This window comes from Phaenicophaeus curvirostris, chromosome 6 (genome assembly GCF_032191515.1).
Source record: "Phaenicophaeus curvirostris isolate KB17595 chromosome 6, BPBGC_Pcur_1.0, whole genome shotgun sequence".
Taxonomy (NCBI): Eukaryota; Metazoa; Chordata; class Aves; order Cuculiformes; family Cuculidae; genus Phaenicophaeus; species Phaenicophaeus curvirostris.
In genome coordinates, this window is record NC_091397.1 from 1,841,054 (window position 1) to 1,855,562 (window position 14,509).

Below are 14,509 nucleotides of genomic sequence, written 5' to 3' on the forward strand. Positions count from 1 at the left end.
TTAATTTGAGTTTCAGCTACCGGCCCGTGCTTTAATTACAACATCATTGTTTTTCCGGTGGTCAGCGATGCAGCATTGTGCAGAAAAGAGGCATTAGAAATCTATTCTTCTTCCCTAACTCCATGCTTCAGAGTCCTCTGTCATTGCTGTTTTTCCTTTGGCAGGTTGTAACTTGAAGTATATTTATATTATGCGTGAGCAGCATGTCAAGGGAGGTGTTTCCTTCCCCTCTGCTCTGCTCTCATGAGACCCCACCTGGATTCCTGTGTCCAGTTCTGGAATCTCCAACATAAAAAGGATATGGAACTGTTGGCATGCTTCCAGAGGAGGCCACAAAGATTATCTGGGGGCTGGAGCACCTCTGCTGTGAGGACAGGCTGGGAGAGTTGGGGTTGTTCACCCTGGAGAAGAGAGGGCTCCTGGGACATGTTGCAGTGGCCTTGCAGTACCTGAAGGGGGCTACAGGAAAGCTGTCGAGGGACTTTTTCCAAGGGCATGGAGTGATAGGAAGAGGGGGAATGGCTTTAAATTTAGATTAGAAATTAGGTAGAAATTCTTTGTGATGAGGGTGGTGAGGCCCTTGCCCAGGCTGCCCAGGTAAGTTGTGGCTTCCCTCTTCCTGGAAGTGTTCAAATCTGGGCTGGATGAGGCTTTGAGCAACCTGATCCAGTGGAAGGTGTCCCTGCACATGACAAGGGGAAGGTTGATCTGGGTGATCTTTAAGTGATTTGGTGACCCAAATCATTCTATGATTCTATAATTATGTGATTAAACTTTTTATTCACTTTATTGTAGGAAGTTTAACACAAATTTTCAGTCCTGCAAGTTTTTAAATAGTGTGTGGATAAGCATTGTGGTTGTTTTCATATCTTAGAAGTTAGTTTTAATTATTTGAGAAGTTCAGGTGCTTGAATTTAGGAATTTTAGGTCTCAGTTTAGGTGAATGCCAAATTTAATTGTTTTAAGAAAGCACAGTGGAGACTGAAACCCTTTCACAACAATAAGAATGACATTCCTTAACGCTATTACTTCTGAATTTCTGGGAAGGGTTGTTTTTTTGTTTGTAGTCCAACCCTGGATTCATTTGGAGAGCTGGTGAATTTTTGTCTGTTAGGAATTTTTTTCTATCAACACACCCAAATCTTTTTCTCCTAATTCTTAGTGACAGAAGAGTAAATGGGTAGATGGATTTATTGCCAGGCTATTAAAAACAAATAGAAAAATGATACAATAAAACAATAGATGAACCTGTTTCTGTGCACTGAGCTAAAACTGGGAGCAGGGAGGATAACATACTCTTATTGACGAGTCGTCAAGGGCCATAGCTTGGAAAAGCTTGTTAATTTTTAAGGAAGTAAGGCTTGGACATCTGGCACTAAAATGTCAGCACAACAACTTAGAGGAAAAACAACCTGCTGGTTTCTTAAGCACTGAGTTATTCCAGCAAATTGGTGTTCAGTTCCTGATGGTCTTAAGGCTGGTTACATAAAATAATTGGTAATACAGCCCTACTGTGCTTAATTTCCCACTGCTCTGCTCTGTTTGCATCTGAGTCAGTGAGTCAAGGATATTGCTCTCCTACCCCCACCTGCATTCAGTCTGTTTAATTTGGAAATGCCAGTAAAGAAAACTAGAGGTTATGGAAATCCTGACTTCTCCAGCTCCACCAGAATCCTTGTTTGTTCCTTCTTGCAAGTCTGTTGCTTTCTGTCCTCTGTCACAAGATGGCACTCACGGACTGTGTTGCAACCTCTGGCTTTTTCCATGGCACCTCAAAGGGTGGAAATACTGATTTTTAATTTTTGTTTCTTATTTTTTGCTCCTAAAAGCAGGGAGGTGGGGAGAGGGAGAAAATCTGTGTTATGCCTGCCCACCTCTGTGTGCACATAAAATGTGTGTGTATTTTTAGATAGCAAATGTTGATTCAGAGACTTGCAGGAGAATTATCCTTGCAGTGGAGGTACATCTATCCAGCAAACAGGCTCATAGCATTCTTTGCAATCGGTGGAGCAGCTCAGAGACGTGAATACTTCCCCAGTTGCATTAGTCTCATCTGGATTCTGTCTGTTTATACTAATCCTATCTTAAAATTGTGCATATTGCACATATGTATAAGTAAATACAAAAAAAATCTCATTTTTCTAAGAGTTTTGGCTTGATTCCACCTAGAAATTTGTGAAGAGCTTTAGATACACCAGATTATCTGAAAGTGTTTTTAGCTGCGTTATGTGTCTTTTTCTGGACCAGGCCACATGGGTGTTTAAATGCTCAGGGCAGAGCAGTGAGGTTTGTTGTGTGACAGAGGTTCTGTGCTGGGTCAAGCCAGTACTCTCCCAGCCAATAACATCCTCAATTATGGCTGTTATGGATGAAAAGAAATCCTACAGTGAGTCTGCAGTGTAACAGCCTAGGGCAGCGCTATCACAATCCTAGAGCTGAAGTCTGGCATGCAACGGATTGGTTTGATTTTTTTTCATCCCTTTCATAAAATTCTAGAATGGTTTGGGTTGGAAAGGACCTTAAAGATCATCCAGTTCCAACCTCCCACTGAATCAGGTTGCTCAAAGCTGCATCCAACCTGGCCTTGAATACCTGCACGGATGGGGCATCTGTGAATTTCGTGAACAACCTGCACCAGTGTCTCGGCACCCTCATCATGAAGAATTTCTCTCTAAAGTCTAATCTAAATCTCCCCTATTTTAACTTAAAACCATTGCCCTTCATCCTATCGCTATACTCCCTGACAAGGAGCCTCTCCTGAGCTTTTCTGTAGCTCCTTTCAGTACTGGAAGGCTACTTTAAGGTCTCCCCAGAGCCTTCTTTTTTCCAGGCTGAACAACCCCAACTCTTTCAGCCAGACGAGTTTTTGAGGCTGCTGATTTTTTTTCTACCTACTGTGACCAAGTGTTCTCATTATTATGGATTTCCAGCGCTTTGTTCAAAGTTTTGGTAGCTTCTCATTCTCACATGGTGGCAGCAAGTCTCACAGTTCAACTTGGGTATAACACAAACAAAACAAAATTGGCTGTTAAATATTTCTGCCTTTGTATTCAATTACTTTTTTTTTTCAAAGTAGAAAATTACTGGGAAATGCCAAGTCTCCTTCCTCGTCCCATTCTTTTTGTGCACCTTTGTCATATCCCCCTCCTCCTCTTTTCCTCAATGAGATTAATGGAGCAAAATGGATAGATTTCTTGTCTTTAATGAAATGATTAGCATATGGTGACACTCGGCTGATAAGAAACACAAAGAATCTTGTCTGGCTATTTGCTGCCATAGGAAGGTCTGTCATTCCCTCCTGACTTTGTCTTCAGAAGGAGACCATGGCAGTAATTTAGCATGAGCAGTGTTTTTCAGTGCCTGACCCTTAGCCCCCTCCGAATACATGGAGCATTTGCACAGGGTAACACTAGTACAGTGAATGGCTCGCCTGTCTTAAATCTTGATGGTGTTTGAGTCCAGTGACTCTCAGGCTGATAACCAAATAATTCCCGGGATTATGAGTTTGCAGTAATTACTTGAGAGGGATTTAGGGTTTGGTACTTTGGTTTAGCTTTTGTCTCCCTTTTCACAGGGAAGTAATGCTATCCAAAGTGGTCGGGTATAGATCAGCCAGTGGGGCACCAGCTCCTCAGCCTGCCGGTGAGCTCTGGCATCTGACATGCTTTCTGTCCTGGTGTCTGTAGGATTGACTCGTGCTGGATTCAGGATTCAGGGCATGTGCTCGCAGTATGCAGCAGTAGTATTATCTTCCTCCTTGGTACCTCTTTAACTGGGAGAACTTCAGAGATGTTTGGTGTACCTGTAGGAGCTGAGATGTGTCTTGCGTGTTTAGCATCCATCTGCATCAGAAACAACAACCTTTCCTTGTTGCAGGGCTTTGCTCCCGTACTGGGCAATATCCGATACTGTAATAAGAGTGGATGCTTTAATTAAGGGACGGGCAGCGTTTTTACACAGTGATTGCATTAGTGCTGCTTAGCTGGGGGTTTCTGTTATCATCACTGCCTTTCTGTCTCAGGGGTTTGCTGACTTGTGATCCTTCACTTTTGAATCTTTAATTATAAAAGTTAAAGGGAGAAGAAGCAGCAGGTGGAGAATCATCTGTCTGACTGGAAGTGTTTTGTTGCTGCTTCACTTTCTCTTCAGATAAATCCCTGCAGCCCAAAATGAACCCATTCTCCAAATGTTGCCTTTAATAATAAGTCATTTCTTATCAGCCTGATCACCTCCAGGTTAGGTTTTTGTACAAAATACAGCTTGAATCCTTTCTAGAAGAATGTAACTGAACAGGCAAGGCTGGGTAAGGTTCGTCTTAGTGCACTTGTCCTCTCACAAGCTGCTATAGAGCAAAGCAAAGGTGAACCGGTTTGATACTAGCACTGGTCCTCCCTGTTGGTACAGGAGATGGCAGTCTGACATTGGGAATTTCTGTTGCAGCCACAGGACTCCTCGGAGGAGTGGTGCAGCCCAGCTCACCGGTAGGAGGCAAAGAAGGGATGGACAATGACCAGGTTCAGCTGCAGAAGCATGAGAAGATCTCCCAGGAGGAAGCAAAAGAGCTCAAACAGGTATAAGTTGAGATAAGGTTGATAACAGCTGTTTAGCTTCCTTATCTTCCTTAATGAGTTGTGGTTTTGCTGTCAGAAACGGTCATTGTCCTTAACAAAATATTCCTCTCTCAGTTTAATGGGTGTATTTAAAAAATGAATTAATCAAGCTTGTGATTAAAATACACTGATATCTTTATATCTGGTATTAACTATTTTGAACAAATGGGGGATTATCAGCAAAATGTGTTAAGTGATAGGATTATGACCCAAATATCCTCAATGGTAACCTTTTTATTCTGAAGATTAGGGAGCTTAACAATTGAATCATTTTCAGCTTTTTGATGTTTTCTCTATGCTGTCTTACACTTATTAGTATGGAGTAGCAGTTCTATTTGAGAAACATACACAAAGCTGAGTGAAGTATTTTATAAACATACAGAGGGGGCTTGTAGTTACAGAGTAAGTATTCAGTCCAGCAAATTAATAAAGGGGAAATAGGTTGGAGACTTTATTAGAAAAAGAAGATTTATTTAAAGTAATCCAGTCTGATATTGTTCTTCTAGATGAAACCTTAAGAAATTTCTTTCATAGCTGATGCTCAGGACCTAAAGGTCACAGAATAGTTTGGGTTGGAAAAGTCCTTAAAGCCCATCCAGTTCCATTCCCTACCCCTGGCAGGGACACCTTCGTTTGGATCAGGTTGCTCAAAGCCTCATCCAACCTGACCTTCAACACCTCCAGCGATGGGGCAGCCACAACTTCTCTGGGCAACCTGTTCCAATGTCTCACGACCTTCACATTTCTTCCTAGTATCTTACCTAAATCTCCCCTCTTTCAGCTTAAAACCATTCCCCCTCATCCTATCACTGATAAAGAGCCCCTCCCCAGCTTTCTTGTAGGTCCCCATTTTGTAGGATATGGTTGATCTGGAACTATCTGGAAAAGTAAAAGAGTATGATTTTAATCAGGTTAAGTGGCTAAAAATGAAAGCTTCTCACTGGAAAAATCTATTTTTTAAGATTAAACAAAGGACAATTTGGTAAGTGAGAGTTTAACCTTTGCAGAAGGCTAATTTCAGAAAATTGTGAAGTTCTCTGTACTGGATGGTGAACTAGAAATGGTGTTAAATGGCCAGTGTTAGACCAGTTAATGATTTTGGGTGAGCTTGTGCATGGGTAAAGGATCTGAATGCCAAACTGCCAGGCCTTGGATTGGCCTGATTTTTGTCCCCCTCATAATTTCTGAGCACCTGTTCCAAGAGCATCAGGCCTCTTTTAATCATCATTCTGGTCACTAATAATTTTAAGGTACTTGTCGTAATTCTTATAAACCTCCTGTTCCTTTGTCTTACTAGAAGGCACTGCATAAATACTTGCTTCTGAAACCAAAGTAAAATTAAGACCTTTTGACTGAAATGTCTTATTTGGGCTGTTTCAAAACCAAAATGGACTATTCACCACTTAATCATTCTCCCTTCTTGTTTTTTTGAAAAGCTTATCTCTGTGCTTTATCATTTTATCAAAAATAAGCATTTTCTGAAGCAGCATTGACCTTTTGGAAGATTTGAAGGGAGAATATTTCTCAATCGTATCTGTACAAAGAGCAGCAATCTGTTATTCATGCGTGCATACACTTTATACAGCTGTTACTTATTCAAAAGGGCTAATTATTCCTTTCTTAACTGTCAGCTTTTCAGCACTGTAATTCTGATTTATAGCCAGACCCAAAAAAGCCAAATGTAGCATGGAGGGTTCACAGAATATGGAACAGTTTGGGTCGAAAGGGACCTTAAAGATCTTCCAGTTCCAACCCATTTTCATGGGCAGGGACGCCTCCCACTGGATCAGGTTGCTCAAAGCTCCATCCAACCTGGCCTTGAACGCTTCCAGGGAGGGGGCAGCCATGCAGGGGGAGGATTTAGATGAGACATTAAGAACAAATTCTTCATAATGAGGGTGGTGAGACTCTGGCACTGGTTGCCTAGGGAGGATTTGGATGCCCTGTCCCTGGAAATGTTCACAGCCAGGCTGGGTGAGGCTTTGAGCAGCCTGGTCTTGCTGCCCATGACAGGCGGTTTGGAACTGGATGGGCTTTAAGGTCCCTTCCTACCCACACCATTCTATGAATCCATGGATCAGGTTCATGGAGTTGGAGTCCTCTTGCATCATTCCTTTTGTGTCTGTGTTGTGACTGTCTCCAGGCAAGGTGATTGCTTTGTTCTCACTTGTGTCAGAGCAGAAAGGGGTGGGCAGCACTTGAACTTCTCTTTAAACAGGTACATAAAATAGAGCAGATGAATTGTGGCCTAAGCTGCACTGTGTTAGCTGGGTCCCCATGGCCTGTGCAAGAACTTGGGCTTGGATGGACACCTCCCAGCAGGGCCTGCATCTGCTGCAGTTGAACACTTGACACAGGGCAGGTTTAGAGAGCAGTGACAAATTTGCTTCCTTGTTTTTTACAGCATGAACACTGTGCGTGGGAATATTAGGTAACTTGCCTGAAATTGCACAGAAAATCTATGACAGAGCCACGAGGACAAATCAGACTTTCCAAATTATAGTCCATGTGACATAAATCTGAAGCTGTTTCAATATGAGATTGACCAGTGCCTAAGGAAATGTGCCTTTAAAATGTGTCTTTGGGCAAACCTGCTGTTTGGCTTTGTGTAACAGATAGAGTTTCACTCTGAGTTTTCATGTCTTGGTTCACTGTCCAAATTCACCGCTGGCACAGAAGCCACTGCTGCTCTGAGCAGCTGACAGAACTGGAGCGGTGGTAACTGGACATCTTGCCACATTTTGCTTTGCAAAAATAGTGACCAGCTTTGGCCAGACTTCAGTTTCAGTAACTCCTTCCAGCAGGCTTTGTGGGCTCTGCTGGAAAAGCATCTTAACTGTTTCAGGTGCCATTGGATTGAGTAGCAGCACTCGACTTGCATGATTGAAGATGCTGACAGATAAAGGGTTAAAGGGATTTATTACCAGACTCTCTTAGTCAAAGAGAATTAACGGATGAAAGTAAGCCGCTTGCCTTTTATTTTTTTGTGTGAGAGTAACCACATCATCATCACCTGCTGTGTTTTGAGGCAGAGCCTAATTGGCAGGTGAGCTGAGCAGAGCCCTGTAGCTGACCAAGTTTCCATTTTACTGCTTTTGTATTTTAAAAGCTTTTCTGTTCTCAACAATTGAGTCTTTTTTCTGTATTTTCAATGTTCAATATGCAATAATGAGTGTGAAGCCTATCAAAAGTAATCTGGTTCGAAACTAAAAATAAACTGGTTTTCATGGCAAACCTGGGCCTTTTTTGGCACAATCTTGATTTACGAAGATCTCTCTTCTTGGAGGGATGAGGAAGTGGGGGGGCCTTGTTGCTTCCTTTTTGCATCCTCTTGTTCCAGCTCCTATTGTGCTACCTGAGTCTCTTTGGAGGCTTGCAGTAAGTGTCACTGCATTCATCTTTTGTGTTTGCCTTGATGAATTTCACAAACTGAGATCATAGAATCACAGAGTCATTTAATGTTGGGAAAGATCTCTAAGATCATCCAGTTCAACCGTCAGCCCAACACAACCATCCTTACTAAACCATGTTCCAAAGTGCCAAGACTACATATTTCTTGAACACCTCCAGGGATGGAGACTCCCATCCATCTGTGGATGTGCTGGATGAGGATATGGCTCAGGAAGGACAGACTTCCCACATGGCTAAGGATGCTTGGTGAGACGCCTCCTTAAGCCTGGGCCTTGCTGCAGCAGAAAATGGAGGTGTTGAATGGCCAGAGGGAACTTGCTGGAGCATGTATCAAGCCAATGATCCAGAAAGCCCCAGCAGACACTACTGTGTTTGTTCTGCTGTGCTGGAAAACGAACTCTGAGTCACTCTTGGATAAAACTTTTTAGGTAAAAGTGTCACCACAGGCCATCTTTAAGTCATCTGCAAATGATGAAGTATATATCTTTAATTGCTATCCTTTAGGATCGAGGTCTTGTCTCACTTAAACTAGTATAAAGAGCTAAAAGTTTATTGGAGTGTATCGTGAAACCCTGTAATCTTCTCTTAGCTGGACATTGAAGCTAACCCTGTTCTGAGGTGGGTAGCAGGGACCAGAAGACCTTCTAAGGTCTTTTCCAATCTTCATTCTTCTGTGACTTTATGAATTTAGGATTAATTCCATGTAGCAGTGGCTACTTTATTTATATACTATATTTATTACTATATTTATGTGAATGTTTATATCGTAGAATCATAGAATGATTTAGATTGGAAGGGACCTCAAAGATCATTCAGTTCCCACCCCCCTGCCATGTGCAGGGACACCTTCCACTGGATCACGTTACTCAAGGCCCTATCCAAACTAGCCTAGAACACGTCCAGGGATGGAGCATCCATGAATTCCTTGGGCAACTTCTACCAGTGTCTCACCAGCCTCATTATGAAGAATTTCTTCCTGACGTATAGTGTAAATCTTCCTCCTTCCAACGTAAAACCATTCCCCTGTGTCTTATCACTCGATGCTCTTGTAAAACATCCCTCTTCAGTTTTCTTGTAGCCCCCTTCAGGTAAGGTTTACCTCGAGCTTTCTCTTCTCCAAGCTTAACAACCCTGGCTCTCAGCCTGTCCTTGTATGGGCGGTGCTCCAGCGCTCTGATCATCTCTGTGGCCTGCTGTGGACCTGTTCCAACAGTTCCATATCCTCCTAATGTTGGGGATTCAGACCTGGACACTACTCCAGGTGAGTCCTCACAGGACGAGAGCAGAGGAGGGGAACCACCTCCCCTGACCTGCTGGCTGCACTTCTTTTGGTATAGCGCAGGATATAGTTGGCCATACGCGTAAAATATATGCAGAAGAAGCTCAAATGGAGGGACTGAGGGAGAGCAACCTTTGAACTTCCCATTTCCAACTAGTGTAAAGGTAGTTCCTCAGGAGAGGCAACACCTCCTTTCAGGTCCACGTCCCAAATCATACACACAGTAGATCTGATCATGTCATTTTTCTTTTTGGTGTGTATCCTACACACATCTGCCACCTCCAGTCTGGGAATTCAGCCTTGCTTTCCTGTTACAGCAAAAGAACCTGAAGTGTTTCATTTGGGATAGAAACAGGAGTTTTTAGCTTGTAGTTTTGCTAAGAACAGAAAAAAAGGTAGATTAAGCTTGATCCATGGTTGGTTTTGTATTTTTGCTTTGGCAGCCAAATTGCAAACCCAATTATTCACACAGCCTTATTTCTGGCTGCTTGTGATTTATGGAAAGAGCTAAGAGATGTTTTATGAGATAAATCCCACTACTGTGGCTGACTTCCAGCTTCAGTCAGAGAGTTTTGTCTGCGTAAAATTCCCCTGCCATTCAAGCTCGATATGATATTCCTTGCTGTTTCTCTCAAACCAGTAACTTGCATAACTGCTAATGATGGGATTGCTGGGGAGCTCAGCCCTACGTGTGGATAAAGGGGCTGATGATGTTTCACAGCAGCCTCCTTGGGGCGGATCTTATAAATTCTAAAAGGAAAACAAGATGAATTTGCCATCTGATGAAAAAAATCAAATTAAATATGTATAGAGTACAGTTCTTTCCCCCTATTTTACCAAAAGCCATGCTTATTTTGTTAGACAGGCTGTATTTCTGATATCTTCAGTAGTGCTACCTGTATGCTCTTGTGTCACAGCAGTTGATGATGTAGTTAATCCTGGAGCAATTTGCTTTCTTGGAGGCTATTATTTCAATTGATGGCATAAATGGCTGATCATGGAGATATCTGTGGATACCTGTGGAAGCAGATCACGTAGGCTAGTAGTGACAACAGAGCTGGATTTGCAGTCAGTAGGGTATGGTGCTTCCAAATCTCCCTCAGATGCATTTGAGAATAAGCAGCTGAGGCTTGGCTCAGCCTGGCTTTCTCCTTTCACTTTAGAGGCTTCTGTCTGGTTTGGACCAGTGTCTGTAGACTAAGGCTAGCTATATCCTGTGCTGCATCAAAAGAAGTGTAGCCAGCAGGTCGAGAGAGGTGATTCTCTGTCTCTACTCCACTCTCATGAAACTCCACCTGCAGTAATGTATCCAGTTCTCAACATAAGAAGAATATGGATCTGTTGGAGTGAGTCCAGTGGAGACCATGAAGATGACTGGAGGGCTGGAGCACCTCCCGTATGAGGACAGGCTGAGAGAGTTTGGGTTGTTCAGCCTGGAGAAGAGAAGGCTCCAGGGAGACTCTATAGCAGCCTTCCAGTACACGAAGGAGAGCTACAACAAAGCTGGGGAGGGACTTTTTGCAAGAGCATGGAGTGATAGGATGAGGAGGAATATTTAGATTACACATTAGGAAGACTTTCTTCTTGATGAGAGTGGTGAGGTACTGGCACAGGTTGCCCGGCGAAGTTGCGGCTGCCCCATCCCTGGAGGTGTTCAAGGCCACGTTGAGCCTTGAGCAGCCTGATCTGGTGGGAGGTGTCCCTTCCCATGCCAGGGAGTTGAAACTGGATGATCTTCAAGGTCCTTTCCAGCCCAAACCATGATTCTATCACCTTTTTACATAGCAGTGTCTCCTCACATTCTCAGAGTAGCTCAAGGTGTTTGCTTATAGTCCCACATGTGAACAGTAATTTGCTAAGCAGAGTGTAAACTGGTTAGTTTGCAATATTATGTTTTCAATTGGGAATAGAGCTGTAACCGATGCATCTATTGTTTCTCATCTCACCTACATCCTCAGCTTCTTGGCTGGTCAATTGCTTATGGCTCTCAGTCTTTTCTTCTGACAGATATTAAAGAAACTGAAGGGCCTCGCCTTGGAGACGGAAGCCGAGCTGGAAAGGCAGGATGAAGCTCTTGATTCCATCACTACCTCCGTAGACCGTGCCACGCTGAATATTGACAAGCAGAACCGCAGAATAAAGAAGCTAACGTAGCACCTGCAGGAGCTCATGGGAATGGTATCGTGAGGAAGAGGAGGCTTGGGGTAGTGTATTTTTCAAGACTGTTTCTTTAATAAGACACTTTGCTAGCGTGAGAGATGTTTGCAGTATTGTTTGGAATACAATGCTGCTGTTGTCGAGTTCCTGAGGGTTTTGAAAACGTTTCCAGCCTTAGATGATGTTTGAAGGCTGATTTAGGATTAAAAAGGGTGAGACTTTTAATTGTGATGAAACATTGGTAGTGGATTCTTTACTACTTACAGAAAATCTGTAAATACAAAGGGGTGTGATATAATGCAAAGCAATTTTTATGTGCTTTTTTTATGTTGCTGCTTTTGAAAATTCTTTTACTGCAAGGAAGAAGTGAAGGAGAACTGAGCTGCATATGAGACTACTTTAGATGATTACAGCCTATTAATTCTCTCTCAAGGTCTTTCTTAAAAATACTTAATAGCTGAACTAAGGGTCAGCTGTTATTGAGGCTTTGTTTTTAAGTTAGTGCTGAGGTGAGCAAATGACGGTGATAAAACCTTGTGTTCCCTGAGCAAATTGTTTTAATAGGTTTGAATCATGCTTTTTGTGTATCCAGAAATTTTATAAAAATAATGAAGACGTAGCGACCACAGCTGTCTGTTGCCTTGTCTTGGGAAATCAAGAGAAGATGATTAGTTTAACATGCATGTATTGGTAGAGACATCTACTTATTGAGCAGATTTTATGTTTTTGCCATTCAGTAAATGTTTTGCTTACTTTAAGACACTTATAAAAGTTAAGTGTCAAAGTTAAATACTTACTTCTGCTTTCCAAAAAGGCACTGCTGATCTTCAGTGATCATCTACGTGGTTTTATGTGTTTTATATTTCCCCTTTGAACTGCACATGTAGGGAAGGAATTGATTTTGCGCAGAAAAGTGGTTTTCTGCAGGGGTGAATTTATTCACCTCTTAGAGTTCCGTGTTTGTGTCCCTCACTTGCACACAGTTGTTTTAAGTCTTTGGTAATAAACTGACATGGGATGCAGTGTCCTCAGAGTGTCATGAACACAGCATTCTGATAACATGGTCCTGAAGTGCCATGTTGGATCTAGGCCGCCACATTTCTGATGGACATTAGTGGAAGGTCTCTTGGCCCTTTGCTTCTCTGTCCCTCGTTTTCCAAGGGTTTTTCCAAGGGTTTTACCATTCATCTCTGACTCTCTAAATGAGATCTTGTGTGGAGCATCATGTGGGTTTTGTGTGTCTGCTTTGGATTCATGGGCTTCAGGGGCCTGTGGTTAGAGCACATCTGCCTATCTTGTGGCTTTTATTTATTTGCACTAAGTGTTGAAGCATTTCAGGACTTCTTGTAGACTTGATTTCTGAAATAAAAGGGAATACTGACAATTCTTGTCAGATAGGTTTCGTTGAGTTTACAGTTGACTCCATCAAGACTACAGGACAGTGGAGTCCTTTTCCTGTCCTAACTTACTTGATACTATGTAGGTGAGATTCCAGGTAATCCATGTGTCTATTGTCTGTGGCATAGAACTCAGATTTCATAATTTCCTACAGTTTACCAGCTATTTTAGTTCAAAGTAGCTGTTGTAATATGTCTTTTTTTTTTTTCCAAGTGTTTTTATATTACAAAATTCTTGTATTGCTTTCAAATACAACACTTTCTGTGCAATATTTTTAACTAGTGAAGCTTTGAACTGTTTATTCTACTGGTAGCTGAAGTGAAGTTTTCCTGTCTAAGAGTAATTCAGCCTACCTTTTAAAGAAAGGTACAGTAATTAACATACAGTATGTTGTTTTCAAGATCTTGCTTTACCGTGTTTTGTATTACTTCATATTAGTTTGTTAGCATTGGAGTTAAGTGTTTTTCTGCACTGCAAGTCCTTAATTTATAGTCCAAGTTGTTAAAGGCATGCACTTTACCTACTTACTGAATATGGTGTTTATATACATGCACTATGTACTGTGAAATAAAATATTGTCTGGGGTTCTCTTGTTCGTTTCCGATACTCAAATCATTGTTGTACTGTGAAAGGAAGATATGTTTACACCACTAATTATTTCATGAACTTAAAGGTGTACTTTGCACAAAATCATTGAATGGTTTGGGTTGGAAGGGCTCCTAAAGCCCATCCAGTTCCAACCCCCTGCTATGGACAGGGACACCTCCCACTGGATCAGGTTGCTCAAAGCTCCAACCAGCCTGACTTTGAACACCTCCAGGGATGGGGCAGCCACAACTTCTCCGCGTAACCTGTGACACTGCCTCGCCAACCTCAAAGTAAAGAATTTCTTACTAATATCTCATCTAAATCTCCCCTCTTTCACTTTAAAACTCTACTGCCTCATCCTGTCCCTGCACTTCATTATAAAGAGCCCCTCCTCAGCTTTCCTATAGGCCTCCTTTAAGTACTGGAAGGCTGCTCTAAGGTGTCCCTGGAGCCTTCTCTAGGCTGAACAACCCCACCTCTCTCAGCTTGTCCTCAAATGGGAGATGCTCCAGCCCTGTGGCTGACTGAAGGAATCTCTGAACTGAATTAGACCAAACCAGGGTTGCCAAAAGTAAATACTAATTACATATCATTTAGTTTAGCATTCTTTGTGCCATACTTTTTATTGTTGTGGGTTTTAGCACTGAACTGTTGCATCTAATACAGTATTTTGTGGTTTGCATTAGTCCAACATTTTTTCCCTCCAAAGCAAGAACTTGTAGTATCATTTGTAAGACGTGTCCCTTTCTAGAGCTGTGCAGTAGCTGGATTTCATGTGCCCGGAGGACTTCCCATCTGTAATATCTTCTTAATAAATGTCTTGGAATAGTGATCTTCTCTATTGTACTCACTTGGCTGAGAAGTTGCAGTGAAAAGTACTCTGTCCATTCTGTCATGCTGTGGAACTGAGTTCCTTGTAGCATTTGGGTTTAGGTTTTTAAAGAAAAAGAAGGGAAAATTTTAACTGGTGGGATATTATCTATATGAATGTTGTCTATCCTCAGTTGGACAACGAAGTGGGTGAATGTCAGCATGCATCGTGCTCTGTCCTGGAGACTGTTGCACA

General features: G+C 42.2%; 1 protein-coding gene across 3 annotated transcripts in view; it reads left to right on the top strand.

Annotated features, from left to right (window-relative positions):
* The window catches only part of SNAP47 (synaptosome associated protein 47), a 31,219-nt gene extending 16,950 nt beyond the window's left edge, over window positions 1–14,269 (top strand). For all 3 annotated transcript variants that reach the window (XM_069859184.1, XM_069859183.1, XM_069859182.1), the window contains exons 4-5: window positions 4,441–4,571; window positions 11,308–14,269. In XM_069859184.1, coding sequence (XP_069715285.1) covers window positions 4,441–4,571; window positions 11,308–11,454 — 278 coding nt within the window. In that variant the 3' untranslated portion in view covers window positions 11,455–14,269. The remainder of the gene's footprint in view (window positions 1–4,440; window positions 4,572–11,307) is intronic.
* Window positions 14,270–14,509: the final 240 nt, after the last annotated feature.